Here is an 18,513-nt window from a genome sequence, read left to right on the forward strand (position 1 = left end):
TAATAGAATGATGAGCTTCCTACTTTTCTCTCCAATTTTATCCTTTAAAGAATTATTGTATAAAGGAGAGTAACAATAGCAATTGTGGTTTGAAAGGTTTTTTTTTTTGTTTGTTTGTTTGTTTGTTTTTTAAATAAAATCCAGATGATACAGCGGTGGATCATTTGATTCAGTCAGCATCTATATGTTATGTTAAAGAGATTGACTCTAGGGTTATTTTTAATGCTCATTGTATTTCAGCAACAGAATAAAAAAAAAAAATCTAAGTGAAATTGTCTCAGTGTGGGCTCCTGGAGTTGTCACCAGTCACTGTGGCAACACTGCTAAGGCTGCCAGACATCTTATCTTATGGGGTTTTTACTTGGAGAGAAATGAAACACTAACAATCTTGCATGAATGAAAACCACCTTGCACTCAGAAAACACACAACCAAGGTGGCAGATCTGGCTATCAGTGAACAAGGAGTTCCAAGGAGAGAACCAGAGATGGTGAAATAAAAGTTAACAATAACAAAAAGAAAGCCATAGATAAATAGTAAAAGGAACAGCCAGATACAAAAAACCTATTGACGTGTGCTCAGCGTCCAAGGGAAGCAGTGGTGACCAGTAAGTGTTGGAATGTTTTCCTAGGGTTAAAGTAGCTCAACAGCAAGTCTGCTTAGGATTTACAAAGTGTTTGAATAACAGAGACAATGTTTGGATAACACTTTTTTAGTGTGGGTGAAAATAATATAATTTATTGGGACATTTATATGGCCCTTGGTCGTGTATGTGAGAGAGCATACAGTGGACCATAAATAACATGCATATCTATCTATCAAGACTGCCACGATCTCTCTGTGTATTTATCTACAATTTGCATATAACAATACTGACTGAAGCAAGAGAATTTTTTCAAGGTCTTTGGAAAGCCTTTACACCAGAAATGAAATCAGACCTTCTCACAAGGTGAAGCTTCTGTGGGCAAAGTGGACAACAGCCTCCCATTATCAGGATCAGAGAAAATGAGAATAGGCTGGTGTGAACTTGTCCAGATACTAGCTCCAATCCTGTGCAAATCGTCATGGGATCTTTAAGAGCTCCACACAGAACGCTGGGCCTCTCTCAGTTTTAAGGCTTGCCTTCAAAAAGCCCTACATGCTACGCTGGAGTTGGAAAGGTGCAAGGTTTGAGCTAATCCAGCCATCAGTTTGGGGGCTGTGCTTCCAAGGAGTCTCTGTACTCGACCCCTGATGTTGCTATATGTTTTTTGTTCTGTGTATCCCAATATACTGTCAGTGAAACCACATAAAACCAGACACCTCTCAATAAATGTCTCATTTAGCTTCATGGGTGCTTATGGGTGTAATTGAAATCAAACAGCAAGCACACCATAAAGTTCTTGTATTTACCTACCAAAATCTGAGGCTTGTGTTCTTTTACGTTTTAATTGAAGCATTTTCAAGAGTTTTCATTCTTAGTGCCCTCTCCTCTAGTTCATTCCTTAAAAAGGCTATTCTTATTTTCATCCTATGGCTGGGGGAGGTGGAGGGTAGGGATGGGGAAGGTTACAGTTTCTTTTGCTGTAAATAAAGTTTCTGGTGGGAACGCAAAAGTGTCAAGTGAAGTTCATGATTATTTACTTGTCCTCCTTCCATAGCTGCACCTTCTCTGGAAAGGAAAGTGGGACATAACGAGCATTGTATGGCCAAACTCTAAATATCCAAAGATATTATTTTCATATTCTCTGTCGAGAAAATCAAAAATCTGTTGAGAAAATATAATATATATTTTCATATACTATATATATATATATATATGAAAATGACACACAGAAAGTCTAAAAAGTCCAGACTCCAAAGGCCTGTGTTCTTAAACTCTAGAAGGCCAATACACGAGGTGAATTCTGACTTCTGTTTCTCACTGTAACCTAGCCTCAGTTTCTACATCTGTAAAATGAAGATGGAGGCTCTACCGGGTTTAAAAACCATTCTGTACTTAACCAGCCAGTCCTGACTGTATAGACGATAGAGGAACCGATTAAAGAAATGCACCTTTAAGAGCTGCACAGTGCCTTGAGTTCAAATTGACTCCTTTGAGATTTCGCTGATCCCAATGTTCTCCACCAGCCTAGAACCCGGGACTAGCACTCCAGGAAGGGTGGCAGGAGCTCTCTCATTCTCCAAGCCTTCCGGCCGCTGCCTAAGACGAACGTCTAGATTGCGGAGAGGCTGAACGAGGGCAAAGCCTTAGTGTCCCCCACTTGCAAAACCCAAGGATGCCCGCGCTCTTGTTCCGGAGTTTTAGGGCGGCTGGCAAGCGGTCCGGGTGTCGATGGCGACCCTTTGAACCCCCGCTACCCATCTCCAACCCCTCCAGATGCACAGTGAACTCTCACTTCCAAAGTCCCCAGAGCTCCCGAAAATTCACTCCCCGGGGGGACGGAGGAGATGCGGGGGCGGGGGGGGGGCGAGGAAGAGGTGCACCGGCTCAGGGAGGACACTCTAAGGGCAATGACCTTCCAGTAGATCTAGGAGAGGGCAAGAGAGCCCCCTTTGGGGTCCGGGAACAATCCCCCGGCGCTCCAGGCCCGCACGCAATTGTCGGCGGTCCTGCCCCTGACCGTGAGTTTGGCGCCCGGGTGCCGAAGGGCAGAGGGCCGCTTCTGCCCCGGCCGAACGCCCCCCGATCGCGCCTTTCCTTACCTCCTCGGCGAAGCCTGCGTCCCCTTTCCAAGCCCAACCCCGGGAGCCGCGTTTCCCGAGACCGAGGACCTGGTGGGAGTTCCCGCGTCCCTCCGATCTGGGGGCTGGAGTGGAAAAGGAAGGAGGAAGGAGCCGGAGGAGAAGCCCCCCTCCGTCCCCCGGGTCCCGCTGAACGTTTTCCCTCGCGCCGTGCCTCGGTCGCTCGGTATTTCTGGGGGCCGGGGTGTGTGTCTGCGAGATCCCGCCATGGCCCTTCCCTTCACCGCGCTGGGGATGACTGGGGACCCGGCTCGTTGTTCCCTGCTCTCCCGAGCCGGGATCCGGCTGCTCCGGAGCCTGGAAGGAAGATGCCTGCCCGGGGTAATTGCTTATTAACGGCGAATATTCATAGGGCCTCCCCCCCCCCCCAGCCACGAAATTGCATGTGCCCGGCTTTATTCTACATGGGACACGGATACATGTGTGTAGTGTGCATTTGGGGATGGATATTCTGCTTACATTCACGTGCTCCCTCAGAAAGTCAGGCAGCTGGGGCAAAGGGCTTAATTCCACAGCGAGCTGATTAATGCACTAATTATCCTACCTTCTGGGTTTAACTACAGAAGAGAGGCGGGGAGGGGGGGTCTTAACGCCTCGGCTAACGGGGAATAATTGTTTAACGATGCAAGGCCCAATTTAAGATGAGCTGCGAGGGGTTTAAGGGTGGGGAGGGGCGAGCAGAGAATGTGGAATCCGTGAAAGCCCGAGCTGAGCCTTCAGAGTTTGGGAAGAGGATGCTGGGTTTTTAAAAGAAAAATCGTTTCCCGGACAGCCGGGGGGGGGGGGGGGGGATGATGGTGAAGAAGCTCCTAACGAAAAGCTTTAGGCTTCATCTGACCAAGGCGACTCAAGGTGGGGAAGGAGGGGAGAAGCGATCCGTTCTATGTAGACATTGATGCACTCGAGACTGGGGCTGATCCGGGGCACGAAGCTTCAAAAAGGGATCTGGGAAAGGTGATGGAGAGTGTCCTGGGCGAGGGGACAGAGCGCACAGTCTGCCGGGTGATTCCCGGACTCTGTAGCCAATTCTCTCCCCCACGAATCCTTTACACACTTCGGCTGCAGGGAGAGGGAGAAAGTGGCTCAGGCGTGGAAAGGAAAGCGGGAAGGCCTTCCCTCCAGAACTCTGACCTTGCACTCTCTGGCCCAATGTTTCTTGTGAAAGGTAGCCACCTGGAGAGTCTAGTCCTCTATCCCCTTTCCCCTGGACTTCTCTCCGATTCCTCTATCCCTTCGCTTTCAAGAATCGCTGCAGCCAGAATTTGTCTCCCCCCCCCTCCTCCTCCTCCTCTTCCTTCCCCTTGTCCTCCTCCCCCTCTTTATCCTCCTCCCCCTCCTTCTCCTCCTCCTCCTCTTCCTCCTCTTTGTGGAGTCAGCCAGCTCTCTCCGTCAACCTGATCTCTCTTTAGTGTAACGCCCTAGGAAGCCAGGACGTCTCGGTACTCGCTTGAATCCATACTAGGGGCGCTCCGAAGGATTCCCAGGACTAGGGGAGCATTCGCTTCGAACGGACCCTCCCCGCCCCTTGGCGCGCGAGCTCCTGCCGACCCTCGTTAGTTCGCTCGATTTTTGAACCTCCTCCTTCCCTCCCCCGAGCCCCTGTTCTGCCCTTAGAACGTAAGCGATCAAGAAAACTCCGGGCTGATTCTCGCCGCAGGAGCTGGTTTCCAAGAGATGGAAGGAAAGAAAAAGAAAGTCACAGGTGACTTGTTCCAATTAGTAAACGTCTAATTAAATTAGTGTCAGATTAAAGCAGCCAATAGGGCCGGCCTTTATCGGGGAGAGGGGGCGGGGGGGGAGAGATGCCAGGAAACGAAGCCCCTCCCCAGCCTCGCCTATATAAAGTTGGAGGTGGCGGCCGGCGGACTGGCTTCTAGTTGGCTCCCGAGCCAACTTTCGCTGGAAGGTAGCTGTGAGGGAGCGAACGAGGGGCAGCGGACAGGTGGGGAGCAAAGCGGCGCCTCCTCCGCGTCCGAGGTCGCCGCTCCCTCCAGCAGCCTCCTTTAGGACCGACCCGCCCAGAAGGACTTGAGTTTGCCCTTTAGTTTCTGCCTTCGATTCCTGTCTGAGGGGAAGGAGCGCTGCGCGCGGGGCTCGCTGGTGCCCGGCGGCCGGTGGCGAGGGGTCGGAGGGCCAGGAGCCGCTCGTCTTCTCGGAAGAGGGCGCTGCCTTCCTCCGGACTCGGCGAGGCTCTCGGGGCGGAGAATGCAGCTGGGAGAGCCGCTCCTGGCGAGCGCTGTCCACTTGCCCGGCGCTCACTTCTACCCCCTGGACGGCGGGAGCGCGGGCGGCGGCGGCGGCCCCCACCACGGCGCGGGCTCCCCAGCGCAGAGGCTGGACGCGGACAAAGGGCAGAAAAAGTTCCGGGCCGGCCTCGCGTGCGAAGCGGCGCGGGAGTCCGCCTCGGCCGGCGCCGGGGCCGCGCCTCCGGGCATGCTGAGCGACGCGGACGCCGCGGACTCCTTCTCCAGCGCCGCCGCCGTAGCCAAGCCCGGAGCCCCGGACGGCCGCAAAGGCTCTCCGTGCGGGGACGAGGAGCTGCCCTCGGCCGCGGCGGCGGCGGCGGCGGCGGCGGCTGCGGCCGCGGCCGCCGCGCGCTACCCCATGGACAGCCTGAGTCCGGACCGCTACTACCTGCAGTCACCGGGGCCGCCGCAGGGCGCCGAGCTGGCCGCGCCCTGCTCCCTCTTCCCCTACCCGGCGGCGGCGGCGGCGGCGGCGGCGGCCCAGCACAGCTCCGTGTACCCGGGCCCCAACGGCGCCCGCTACCCCTACGGCTCCATGCTGCCCCCCGGAGGCTTCTCGGCCGCCGTGTGCTCTCCCGGGAGGGCGCAGTTCGGCCCCGGGGGCCCCGGCGGCCCGGGCGGAGGTGCGCCGGGCGGCGGGCCCGGCGGCTATCAGTACGGGCAGAGCGGCCCCGGCGCGCTCTACGGCCCCTACCCGGGGGCAGCCGCGGCCTCGGGCTCGTGCGGCGGCCTCGGCGGCCTCGGGGTGCCCACCACTGGCCTGCGCGCCCAGGTCTACCTCTGCAATCGGCCCCTGTGGCTCAAGTTCCACCGGCACCAGACGGAGATGATCATCACGAAGCAGGGCAGGTGAGTCTCCAGGGTCCGTGGGAAGTGTCTCGGAGAGGCCCGGCTGCGCACCTCAGTCCCGGTGAAGTGTCTCTGGGGAGGGAGGCCGGGCCGTGCACCTCAGTCCGGGTTAAGTGTCTGTAGGGAGGGAGGCCGGGCCGCGCACCTCAGTCCCAGTTAAGTATCTCTGGGGAGGCCGGGTTGCGCACCTCAATCCCGGTTGGAAGTGTCTCGGGGAGGCCGGCTGCGCACCTCAGTCGGGGTTGGGTTCTGAGGCTTCAGGGAAGCGACGAGTAAAAACCTTCCGGCCGTTGTGTGGCGGGCTCCTGCAGCCGCCCAACTCCATCCCCTTTCCTGCCTCCCACTCCCTTCCCTGACTTCCATCCCAGGGTGCTCGGACTAAATGGGCACCTCAGCTCCACTCCTACCCCCTTGGCAGGTGACTGGGCAAAAAGGAAAACTCAGGGAGTTCACCCCTGTCCCCTAAGTCCTCGCTGCGGCTGCAGCGGGCGGGGGTGTTCAAGGAACCAAGGATGAAGGAGAGCCAAGACCCCCCAACTGCACTGCTCCCCCCGCCCCCGCCCGGCCTTCCCTGTAGGTAGTTCCTCATCCACGGCTGGAAGCACGACGGCTTAGGGCTTGTCTCCCACCTTGGCGGGCTGGAGAAGGAAGCTGGGGACTCTGTGCAGCCCCGGGATGTGAAGTCGCCTCGCTCGGGGCCCATTTTATCGAAGGCCCTTTCCAGTGATCCTGGAGCCGGTGTGACCCCAGCCACCCCAGAAAAAAGCCCAGAGCCACGGCGGCGTCTCTATCCCAACCGGGATGGCCCGCTGCTCTCTCCAGGGTCTGAGATGCCAGAGGCCCAAGTGGTCAAAAGGGATCCTGGGCCCTTCTCTGAATGATAGCTTGGAATCAGGCACTTAGATGACAGTCCTCCAAGAAACCTGCTCCCAGATTTTGACTGCTGGTGGTGAAGAAGCTAGTAAGGAAACAACAATTCTGCCTCGGGCTAATAGCGACTAGCTTGCGGTCCCCAAACTTTGTAAGGTTTGGGAAAGCACTTTATCACACCAGAGTATCGAGATAAATTCTATCATTAGTCCCAATATGCAGATGAGAAAAGTGAGGTTCAGAGAGAGGATTTACCTATTATCAAACACAGATAATAAGCTCCGTGGCGGGTGGATATCTAGGTTTTCCTAACACCTAACTCCAAACTCCAGTGCTCTATTTACTACACAAGTTATCCGTCTTTCTTTCTTTCTTTCTTTCTTTCTTTCTTTCTTTCTTTCTTTCTTTCTTTCTTTCTTTCTTTCTTTCTTTCTTTCTTTCTTTCTTTCTTTCTTTCTTTCTTTCTTTCTTTCTTTCTTTCTTTCTTTCTTTCTTTCTTTCTTTCTTTCTTTTTCTTCTTTCTTTTCTTCTCTCTCTCTCTCTCTCTCTCTCTCTCTCTCTCTCTCTCTCTCTCTCTCTCTCTCTCTCTCTCTCTCTCTCTCTCTCTCTCTCTCTCTCTCTCCCCCTTCCTTTCTCAGTTTCTTTCTTTCTTGATTTCCTTCTCGATTCCTTTTCTTTCCTACTTCCCTATAAATAAATCTAGACGTGAGTTCCCTATATTATCCAGACCTCTCCCTTCCCTCCCACCTCCTCTCCCCTCCCCTCTCCTCCCCATGCATACATACACGTGGGCAGTTTCTGCTTATCTTCCCCCAGTCCCAGGGGTCAAGCTTGATAGGAATAAAATCAGATTGTCTCCTGCCTCCTGGGAAGGGAAGGCCAGAATTTGGGAGTGAATTTCCCAGTTCCCTTTTGGTTTCTGGCTTGGTGTCGACATTGTGCTTAAAGTTCACCCTTTCTTCTTCTTCTTCTTCTTTTTTTTTTTTTTTTTTTTTTTTTTTTAAACACAGGAGGATGTTTCCTTTCCTAAGCTTCAACATTAATGGACTCAATCCCACAGCCCACTACAATGTGTTTGTGGAGGTGGTGCTGGCCGACCCCAACCACTGGCGATTTCAAGGGGGCAAATGGGTGACTTGTGGCAAGGCTGACAACAACATGCAGGGTGAATAAATTAGTGGGGAAAGTAAACTGGGGAAGGGGTGATCACAAAAGACTGAAGTATATATTTACATAATTCACATTTCTCATGATAGTGGAATGTTAGAACTGAAAGGGACTCTAGAGCTCTAAACCCACTCATTTTACAGGTTAAAAAAAATGAAGCCAAGAGAGGGAAATTGGAAGACCCAAGGCCATATAGCTGTCAAGTCACTGAGTCAAGATTCAGATGAATCTTCTGACTCCAAGTCCAGTACTCTCTCCCCAATATAACTATTTCATTGCATATCCTTTTTTGAATATTTTTTCTTTAAGTCTAATGGTCCCAGGTTGTGTATATGTAAAGAACAAACAGAAGAAACTTTCTATGTCCATTTTATTTTCTTCTATTTTCAATATATTTAAAAGATCAAAGAACAAAATCTGTTTTTTTTTTTTTTAATGGATTCAATCTTTCTGTTTCTAAATGATGACCTGACGAGACAAAAGTCACAAGAGACCAAACATGCTCTTTGCAAGTACTTATCGATATCCAACTTTTAAAAATGAAACCATAAAAGAAACATGTTTAACTGCTTAAAATGGAAGACAATTTCAGCATGATTAAAGCTAATCTAAATTCCAAAGGATAAAGGCAAATATCTATGCTACATCCCCTCCCCCCAAAAAAAAGAAGTGAATTTTTTTTAATTCACCCTAAAAGTGGACCTCTATAAGTTATCCATTAGTATAGTCCAGTATTTGGACATTTAGACTTTAGTACTTGTATTTGAGTTTGGTATTTTTGTATGAGTTTTTGGCTAATACTTTTGTCCAAAGAATTTTGAAAGCAAAGCTCAAAAAATGATAGAATGGAAAGGATGTCCCTATTTCTGGACACAGGGAAGAATTAGAGGGCAAGAATCCTGACAGCTCATTTGTATAAAGCATAAGGTTTTGTATAAAGTATAAGGCGTACAAAACATTTTTTTTAATGTTTCTAGTCCTTATGATCCACCCTGAAACTCCAGGAGCCCTGGAGACTAAAATTGTATCTAATTTTTATCTTTCTATATTCTTTCTTTTTTAGGCAACAAAATGTATGTTCATCCTGAGTCTCCCAACACTGGCTCTCACTGGATGAGGCAGGAAATCTCCTTTGGGAAACTGAAACTTACCAATAACAAAGGCGCTAATAACAACAACACCCAGGTAATGTGTCCTAAGGTCCCCTAGATTCAACCTTGGAAGTGGGGAAACTTTTTGTGTCAAGAATCTTGAACTCTCCCCCTAAAATATTCCCCTAAATTATGACCAGTTCGAATTTCTTTTCTGTCAACTTCCTGTCTCAAACTCAGCAACCTATCCCACACCATGTCTTACTGAATTGTTGATGCTGTTAGATCCAAAGCCTACTATTGTAGTAGGACATTGGAGATAATGTCTCCCGCGGGGCAGAAACCTTTCTTACCAGCCCCCCTGGAAAGTTCTGAATCTTGTTGCTAATACCATCCTGAAGCCAATACCTGGTGGTGCTGGAAATGTGTCACGCTAAGTACTTGATGGTTACCATCAGGCCTTTAAAAAAAAAGGAATTTTAGGACTATTGTATTAGGGGAACAGACACAGTGCTTGTAGACACAGTGCTTACAGACACACATTTATAAAACCTTTGAACCATTGCCTTCGTTTGAATCTCTAAAATGGCTTTCTAGATATGGTTATTCTTTTTCCCATTCCCAGATGATCGTTCTACAGTCTCTTCACAAGTACCAACCCCGGCTTCACATCGTAGAAGTGACTGAGGATGGTGTAGAAGATCTTAATGATTCCTCCAAGACTCAGACATTCACTTTCTCTGAGACCCAGTTCATTGCTGTGACTGCTTATCAAAACACTGATGTGAGTCGGCTCCAAAGACTGAAGACCCTCTTTAGCAGTGAATCAACCCCCCAAAGTGCTCAATATTTCTTTTTTTTTTCCTCCTTTAGATCACCCAGCTGAAGATTGACCATAATCCATTTGCAAAAGGTTTCAGAGACAACTACGATTCGTAAGTGGAGCTTTATTCATCTTTGTGTACTTATAGTGCCATAGGTTTTGAGCTAGAAAAGCTCTCAGAGGCCATCTAGACCCCAACCCCCCATTTTACAGCCCCCGAGAAGTAAGCTGACTTGGCTAAGAGTTACACAAGAAGTAAATAGCAATCTCAGAATTTGAAGTCTGATTCTCAATCTTCAAATTTGGGGCTCCTTCCTAGCACAACTGGGCCCACCTTTAGAAGAGAATGCCTCATACAAACACCTTCCTCCAAAAATCGTTAGGGTTTTATTTTGTTGCTTTTTGTTTTGCTGTGTCTTACATTGGCTGCTACTTAGTTTCCTTTAAAAGCTTCCCTGAAAAGGTTTTTAGAAACTTACATATTTTTTTAAAAAGTGAAATTGGTTTAACATATACAGAGTCTCCAGACAGAGGGAAGGTTGGTACTTAGTTTCCTTTAAAAGCTTCCCTGAAAAGGTTTTTAGAAACTTACATACTTTTTAAAAAGTGAAATTGGCTTATCATATACAGAGTCTCCAGACAGAGGGAGGGCTGGTAATTTAAGGCCCATCTGTTCCAGCACCTAAATTAGGGAATTGTTAGAGCTTCATCATCAATATCTGGAGGGGAAAGATGCCAGGCTGAGGCTGAAAAAGAAACGATGAGACAAAACAGATAGACCTGTGGCCACCTCGGGCTGACCAGGAAGTCACTGCCAACCTGAAGTTCTAGAAGGCACGGTCCCTGAAACCTCCCTCCCCCCTCCCCCCACCCCAAGCCTCTTTCAGTTCTGGGAAGTGGAGTGGTCAGGAGTGATGGTAGGTTTGGGGTTTTTTTTTTAAGTGTTTCTCTTTATGTTGTAGCATGTACACCGCTTCCGAAAATGACAGGTTAACTCCATCTCCCACGGATTCTCCTAGATCCCATCAGATTGTACCAGGAGGTCGCTACGGAGTTCAGTCCTTCTTCCCGGAGCCTTTCGTCAACACTTTACCTCAAGCGAGATATTATAACAGCGAGAGAACCGTGCCACAGACCAATGGTCTCCTTTCCCCCCAGCAAAGCGAAGAGGTCTCCAACCCTCCTCAGAGATGGCTCGTGACTCCTGTGCAGCAACCCGGAGGCAACAAACTGGATATAAGTTCCTATGAGTCCGAGTACCCTTCTAGCACCTTGCTGCCCTATAGCATTAAATCCCTGCCCCTCCAGACGTCCCACGCCCTGGGCTATTACCCCGACCCATCCTTCCCGGCCATGGCAGGCTGGGGAGGCCGAGGCTCTTACCAGAGAAAGATGGCAACTGGGTTGCCATGGACATCCAGAACCAGCCCTCCTGGTTTCTCTGAAGATCAGCTCTCCAAAGAGAAAGTCAAAGAAGAAATTAGCTCTTCCTGGATAGAGACCCCTCCTTCCATAAAGTCTCTAGATTCAAATGATTCTGGGGTGTATACTAGTGCTTGCAAGAGAAGGCGGCTTTCTCCCAGCACCTCCAGCAACGAAAACTCCCCGTCGATAAAGTGTGAGGACATAAATGAGGACTATAGCAAAGACACTTCGAAAGGCATGGGCTACTATGCTTTCTATACAAGCCCCTAAAGCATTACGTTACTCCTGTAAACTTGGCCAGTTTTTAAGGTGGACTTGGTGTGTGTGGTTGGGGTTTTTGTTTGTTCGTTTTCGGTTTTGTTTTGTTATTTTTTATTTTATTTTATTTTATTTTTGTTTGCCTAGGTTGCCAAAAAGACTTTTGCCTCCCACCTCGAAGCATACCGTGTGGTGCAATTCTTTATAGAAGGTGCCAAAGCTTTTTGATTGCTGCAGGTAATGGGAACCAACCTAGTAGCTTATTTTTTTAAGTGTGATCAATTAATGGCGTATACAGTTTTTACATTTTAACTCTCAAGGAGAGCAAGGTTCTGCTTTTAACCACGTGACATATTTATTGGAGACACTAAACCTTCAGTGAGGTAGACTTAGGGGCCTGTGAGATTGGGAGGTGGAGATGGAGTGCTGGGAATCAACTCGCAGCCAGCCCTCATTTCTCTTTCAAAATCTCCAAACAAAGCAGAGCAGCAGAGAGTGTGACAGAGGCTTTCTAAGGGGCAGAGCTGGACCTTCTGACTCCACTGAGGTCTTTGGCAGAGCAGAGCTGCTTTTCTCCCTGGATGCTGGGCCTGGCAGAGGAGCAGCCCCTTTTTGGAAAGGTGCAAGTTGAATCTAAGGCTTTCTCCTCTTGTTCTCAGGCCCCCAGAGCTAGCCTGGTTTGCCTCAGCACACGCCTGCCGAACTTAAGAGAAGCTCAACCCATTCTGTTGTTGGCATTAAAGAGCCCTGTGAGAGAGGAGGAGGTCACCAAAACTAGAGAATTAAAAGTGTACAGTTGTGTGTGTCTAGGTACACTGTAGAATACTGTGGAATATCTTGTCCAAATAGTCTACATAGGAGTCCTGCTAAAATCATGTAAACTTGGTGCTTTGGCCTTGTAAAAGATTATCAAAATACTGGAGGCAAGAGGCCTGATTTTGGAGGGGAGTGGGGTTTCATGCCCCCCTCTTTTCGGTACTTGGGAAAAAAAATCATCAACCTGATTACTTTGTAGGTAGGAAAGAATGTATTTTTCAGCTCCCCTGTACTAACTTGAAAATGTGTTTAAAAATAACAACAAACAAAACTTCGATTTCACCTTTTTTCCCCCTTCTTGGTGATGCTATCAGTTTCAAAGCCAGTGCACCAGTTTATGAAGGCTTTTTAGAGATCTTGGGTTTTGTATGTACAGTCATGGTCATTTTTAATAAATGTGGTGCATTGGGGGAATGGACCTGACTCTTTGTTCTGTATGGATGCATTTTTTTTTTCCCCAAGGTGAGGATGTATCTTGAGCTCCTGGGATTCTCTGGGAGCAAGCGGTTCTCATTCTCTCTCTCCTCCAACATGAGCCAAGGTAGTTCTCCCAGGCTATGGGTCACTATGGACAGCGTCCTGTGGCTTGTTTGCTCAAGCTTTTGTTTTTCTGTAGATCTCAGATTGGGGATGATTTCCTCTCTCTCACTTGAGGCCGGAAGGGGAAGGGGAAGGGGGAGGTGGGAATGGGACGAAGAGGGGAAGAAGAGAAGGAGGAGGAATAACGCTTTCCAGGTCCTGCTGGGAGGACAAAGACCGTGGACCCCCAAGGCTTAGAGCGTGCTCTTCCGGGGGGCAGCTGCAGCGGTTGAGGAATGAAAGGTGGAGGAGGGGGAGGGAAACCAAGGCTGGACTTGTGAAACCTGTGTTAGACGCAGGGCTTGTCTCTTTCGGGGAAAGGGATGCAACTAAGGGCCAGGAGGAGGCTTTTGTAGCTGCCTCGTTTTGGAAAGTGGAGTTTATTAATCCCTCTTCCCAACCCGGCAGTTGGGCATCTATTTGTGATCAACTAGTCCTGGCTTCTGCCCCTGGGGTTTGGGGACGGTGTGTGTGGGGGTAAGTAAAGAGCAGCGGCTGTGGGCTTTGCACCAGCCCACGTGGGCTACCCCGAGCCCCCCCTTCCCCGCTCCTCCTGACCCTTTTAGAGACCCACAAGTTCCTGTCCCCCACTCCGTGCCTGTGTAGCTCCGCGCCGCGGGCTGAGCAGGGTTTACTCAGATTGGGTTTCGCCACCTCCGCTCCTTCACACTTCGGGCTTTTTTTCTGAAATTTGTCAAGCTGCGGGCCGGTGAGCGCTTTCTTCAGTCTCCCGCTTCCTCCAGGCTGGAGGCTGGGGGAGGAAGCAGAGAGGCCGGGTTACCCTGCCCACGCCCACGCTCCAGACCAGCCCCAGGCGTCCTACTTGGGTCTTGGGTAGTGAGCCCCGACGCTCTCTGACTCGGCTTCAAATATACCAATTTGTGTGAATTTCCAACTCGGGTTAATTTCCTGACATGATCAATTTCTAGCTCGCGTCAATTTCCAGGCTTCAGCCAGCGGCTTGGAAGTAAGCGCTGGGCGAACCGGGGCCACATCAGTTCAATTTCTGTCCAGATCCCTTAACTCAAGCCCCATTTTTTCACCGCCTCCCAGCCAGTAAAATCGTTCCAGAGCCGGATACCGGCTCCGGTAAATTCCTGCTCCGCGGGGTATAGAAGAAAAGGAGTGTCCCAGAGATAAAGGAGCCCTCCCTTCCCATCCCTCCCTCCGCGCCCAATTTCTTCCCCAATCCTCTGTCTGGACGGCGCTTCGGCTTATCTGAAGAAACCTCCTTTCCTAGTCTCAAAATCTTTTTACTGCTAGCCCCAAGCCGGCTGAAGTTCAGGGTAGAAGCGGAGATAGTTGCTAAGTGCGCCGCGGGGAAATGCAGCTGCTAAAAGGATTAGGCTAGACTGCAGTGCAAACAGCCCCAGCCTCTTCCGCACCGAATGAAGGCGGCCGAGTCCTTCATCTCTACTTCTCTTCTTCCCCTCCACCCCTTCTCTCCAGTACTAGTTTGGCCCTTCTAAGGGCTGGAGCTGATGCGGTCAAAATGCTGGATCTCCAAGCGCTTACGCTAGTTCTCTCGCTCAGACTTAGTTCAACGAGACATCTATTCTTCGTAAGCTGCACCTCAGACACGGAAGGAGAGGAGTCGCATTTTATTGGGGGGAGGGGAGGGAGAAGAGAGAAGGAGGGACTGAAATCTCCGAGGGTGATTTGCTTTTGAATCGATTTATTTGCCCCCAGCTCGTTCCCACATAAAGAATTCAGACTCGCGGGACGGGATCTTGCAGCTCTGGTCCTCCCCAGGACCTCCCGTTTCCCAAGTGCCCCCCGACACTCTCCGAGGGAGGGAGCTGCTCCTGAAGGGGAGTCGAGCTCCCCCCCCCTCCTCCTCCTTCCCGGGGTTGTCAAACGCCAATTACCAGGGAAACGCAGCGTCGAGGCGCTCGGCGACCCGAGCCCATTTCAAGTCCCAGTATATTTTTGCACTGTACAGTAAAAAAAGAAACGGGGACTTGTGAAAAGTCCTCACACTGTTTAATAGAAACGTAAGTGGCTGAGTGGCCCCAATTAACACCTTGTGATGATAAGGCATTCCTAAGATGGAGTGTCAGACACCAAATTGTGAATAAATGTATCTAATTAATCCTCCTAGGATGACACCGATAAACAAGCCTATATTTAAATAAAGATCAAGGGCTCACGATGGCTCCTATTGTTTACATCCCCCTCCACTACCACGCCCAAATCAGATAGAAGTTGCCGCGCAACCGCGGCTCTGTTTGCTCCAGTCTGTCTCCCCCGGCCTCCGACCGAGGGGCAGAAGCTCGGCTTCGCCGGGGTCCGCGACTGGCTCAAAACCCTGGAAGCCGTCGTGGGGGAGGGGGCGCGGACAAGGGGCCAGAGGCCCGGATCTCGAAGCGAAAACTTTGCCTCTCGTTTGTTTGTTTTTAATGCTTAATTTCAGCACGCTTTCTGCCCGGGCTCAGCACAGAACTAGTAGTTCCCAACGCCGGTCCCCCCTTCCTGCCTGCCTCGGGGAGAGGGGGGGTGACGGGCCCTGTCAGGAGCTGCCCCGGCTCCTCCCGTTCCTCCCGGCCCCAGGCCTGGCACCTGGATTTCCACCCGCCCGCGGGAGAGGGGAGCCGAAGGTACGGAGGCAGGAGGACAACCCGCGTGAGACGACGAGGAAGCGGGTACACTGCAGGGGAGTCCGGCCGACTGACTACCCGCGTTTCAGGCGAGGTTCTGAGCCGGGGAGCTTCTGGGAGACTCGTTCATGGTGAGCGTCTCTCCCCAACGCGCCCGGGGATCCAGCCCGCCTTTGTTTCTTTCCAAACTGGCAAACTTGATTCCTCCATCCTCCCCCCCCCCCCCGGGCGCGCTCCAAGCCCCCGAGTCCCCCTCCCCCTGAGGACTACGTGAGAGCGAGCTTTATTATCCCGCAGCAGCCGCCTCTCCGGCCGTTCTAGGCCTCCACGGCCTAGCCGGGGCCTCGTGCTCTCCTAATGATTCTGCTCAGTCATCACCGAGGCTTCAAGTGGCACGAAAGACGGCGGGGAGTCCGACGGCACCGGGACACAAAAGAGATGGGGAGGAAGCTCCCCCGGGGGCTCCCGAAGCTTCCGCTAGGCCGGCGGGGGGGAGGCAAGGCGAGGGGGCGCCTAAACCGCGCCACCTGCCCCAAGAAACCCGGGCCCAAGCCAGGAGGCGCCCTGCGGGCGAAGCGCGTTTGGCTCCGGGCCCCTCCTCGCCCCGGCTCCGGAGACGGGCCCTTTGCGCCCCGGTCCTGCCGCGGCCCCGCTGGGGCGGCCGGTTCCCACAGTTTTGCGGGCGGGCTCCCTCGGGTCTGGCTCCCAGGGGTGGCTAATCAGACTTCCTGAACGCGCGTGACTGCAACACGCAGGGCTCGAGCGCGCATCCCCCTTCCGTGGGAAAGCAAGGGAAAATGCGCGCGCTCTCTTCCTTCTCTCTCTCCCCTCTCTCCCCTCTCTCTTTCTGTCTCTCTATCTCTTGGTCTCTTGTCCTCCCCTCTCCTCCTTCCCCCTTCTCCCTCTCCCTCTTTTCCTCCCTCCCTCCTTCCTTCTTCCCTCTCTCCCTCTCTCTCTTCCTCTATCTCTCTATCTCTTGGTCTCTTGTCCTCCCCTCTCCTCCTTCCCCCTTCTCCCTCTCCCTCTTTTCCTCCCTCCCTCCTTCCTTCTTCCCTCTCTCCCTCTCTCTCTTCCTCTGTCTCTCTCCCCCCCTCCCTCTCTCTGTTCTGTTCTCCGTTTCTTTTTCTTTTTGTGTCTCTATTTTCTCCTGTCTCCCCTCTGTCTTTTTAGTCTTCTCTTGTTCTGTCTTTTCGTCTCTCTGAATGTCGTCTCTGTCTCTCCCTGTCTATGTGTCTCTCAGTCTCTCTCACTTCTTTCTGCTTTTTCCTTCGCCTCTGTGTGTCTGTCTGCGCCTGTGTCCGTCTGTCTGTCTCTTCCCTCCCATCTGCGTCCCCCACAGTCCATTGACTTTATTCGATGTATCTAAGGGCCCAACTGTCCGAGGTTCTGATATTGGAAAAGGACTTTAAGGTTTTAATGATGTCAGGGATTTTGAAGCTATTCCTAGGTGCAAAACAAAAAGCCAAAATGAGCGCTCTCTCTCTCTCTCTCTCTCTCTCTCTCTCTCTCTCTCTCTCTCTCTCTCACACACACACACACAACTCACACTCTTTATCTCCCTCCTTCTCTCCTTTCCTCCTTCCCTCTTCTCTGTCTCTGTCTCTCTCTATGTCTGTCTCTCTGTCTCTTTCTCTCTGTGTGTCTCTGTCTCTGTCACTTCTCTCTCTCTCTGTATGTCTTTCTCAGTCTCTGTCTGTATCTGTGTCTTCCCTTCTCTTCTCTCTCTCTGTCTCTGTGTTTCTTCTTCTTCTTCTTCTTCTTCTTCTTCTTCTTCTTCTTCTTCTTCTTCTTCTTCTTCTTCTTCTTCTTCTTCTTCTTCTTCTTCTTCTTTTCTTCTTCTTCTTCTTCTTCTTCTTCTTCTTCTTCTTCTTTTCTTCTTCTTCTTCTTCTTCTTTTCTTCTTCTTCTCTTCTTCTTCTTCTTCTTCTTCTTTTCTTCTTCTTCTTCTTCTTCTTCTTCTTTTCTTCTTCTTCTTCTTCTTCTTCTTCTTCTTCTTCTTCTTCTTCTTTTCTTCTTCTCTTCTTCTTTTCTTCTTCTTCTTCTTCTTCTTCTTCTTCTTCTTCTTCTTCTTCTCTTCTTCTTCTTCTTCTTCTTCTTCTTTTTCTTCTTCTTGTCTCTGTTTCTGTCTGTCTCTCTGTGTCTCTGTCTCTGTCTCTCTATTTCTATCTTTCTGTGTGTGTGTGTGTGTGTGTGTGTGTGTGTGTGTGTGTGTGTGTGTGTGTGTGTGTGTATCTGTCTGTCTCTCTCCTGATCATCTTCGGAACTTTGTCTCTGCGGAGAGTAAGTGTGCGAGGAATTGGCCGCCCCCCTTTCCCAGACTTAGCCCGAGAAAGCCCGCGGGAGTGGAGCCGCGAGTGCGTGACTGCGGTGGCCGCGCGGCTGCCTGAGAGGAAGCGGCTTGTCGGGCGGGCTGCCGGGTGCACCCCGCGCGGGAGCCCCCTTGCTCCAGGGGCTGTGGATGGGCGGTGAGGCGGCCCCCGGAGCAGCCCCCGGGACGCTCTTAGTTCCTCCCTCCCTCCCTCTCTCCCCGCCCTCTCCGGCACCGGCGGTCCCGGGGTCCCAGAACACCCTCTCTGGCCGGCGGGGGCGTAGAGCGCTGCGGGGGGTGCGGACCGTGGGGGGGATGCCAGTGTGCGGTAAAGAAGGGCCCCGTGCAAGCGCGTGGGGCCGGTGGTGATTCCGGGGGCATTTCTAGTTAGAAGAAAACCATTTTGTGCACCGCCGCCTCCCGGGGGAGCCGCTCGCCCTTCTCTCCCCGGGGACAGCCCTTCCGCGCATCCTTTCCGGAGCCGGCCTCTGGGCCTCCGCTCCGCAGCCACCCCGACCGCTCCTTGCAATTTCGGGCCCATCTTCCCGGCCAAAACCTTCCCGAACAGCCCCCCTTCTTCTCCCCCCCCCCCCGCCCCTGCGTTGTAGCCAGCCAGCCCCAGCCTTTTCTGCTTCCTAGAGCCAGAGCGGCCCTACATTATCTCTCCTGGTCCAGGGTCCCAAGTCAGGGTGCGGGCGGAGTGAACCGCTGGGGGCCGGGGAAGTTCTCCCGAGTCTTCAGGGCTCCACGAGCCACGCCCACT

General features: G+C 51.5%; 1 protein-coding gene and 1 long non-coding RNA gene across 3 annotated transcripts in view; one reads left to right on the plus strand and one right to left on the minus strand.

Annotated features, from left to right (window-relative positions):
• The window catches only part of LOC141543383 (uncharacterized), a 42,942-nt gene extending 39,518 nt beyond the window's left edge, over positions 1-3,424 (minus strand). The window contains exon 1 of the long non-coding RNA XR_012482433.1: positions 2,684-3,424. This is a non-coding gene — a long non-coding RNA (uncharacterized LOC141543383). The remainder of the gene's footprint in view (positions 1-2,683) is intronic.
• Positions 3,425-3,635: 211 nt separating this feature from the next.
• EOMES (eomesodermin) lies at positions 3,636-12,690 on the plus strand. Of its 2 annotated transcripts, none has more exons than XM_074268020.1 (6): positions 3,636-5,817; positions 7,698-7,852; positions 8,918-9,039; positions 9,571-9,729; positions 9,819-9,880; positions 10,788-12,690. In XM_074268020.1, exons 1-6 carry the CDS (start codon positions 4,928-4,930, stop codon positions 11,461-11,463), a joined length of 2,064 nt encoding a protein of 687 aa, XP_074124121.1. In that variant the 5' UTR covers positions 3,636-4,927; the 3' UTR covers positions 11,464-12,690. The 2 variants fall into 2 exon arrangements, with proteins under 2 accessions (XP_074124121.1, XP_074124120.1); XM_074268019.1 differs by having other exon boundaries at positions 3,642-5,817; positions 10,731-12,690.
• The last annotated feature ends 5,823 nt before the right edge of the window (positions 12,691-18,513 follow it).

This window comes from Sminthopsis crassicaudata, chromosome 5 (assembly GCF_048593235.1).
Source record: "Sminthopsis crassicaudata isolate SCR6 chromosome 5, ASM4859323v1, whole genome shotgun sequence".
NCBI classification, from domain to species: domain Eukaryota; kingdom Metazoa; phylum Chordata; class Mammalia; order Dasyuromorphia; family Dasyuridae; genus Sminthopsis; species Sminthopsis crassicaudata.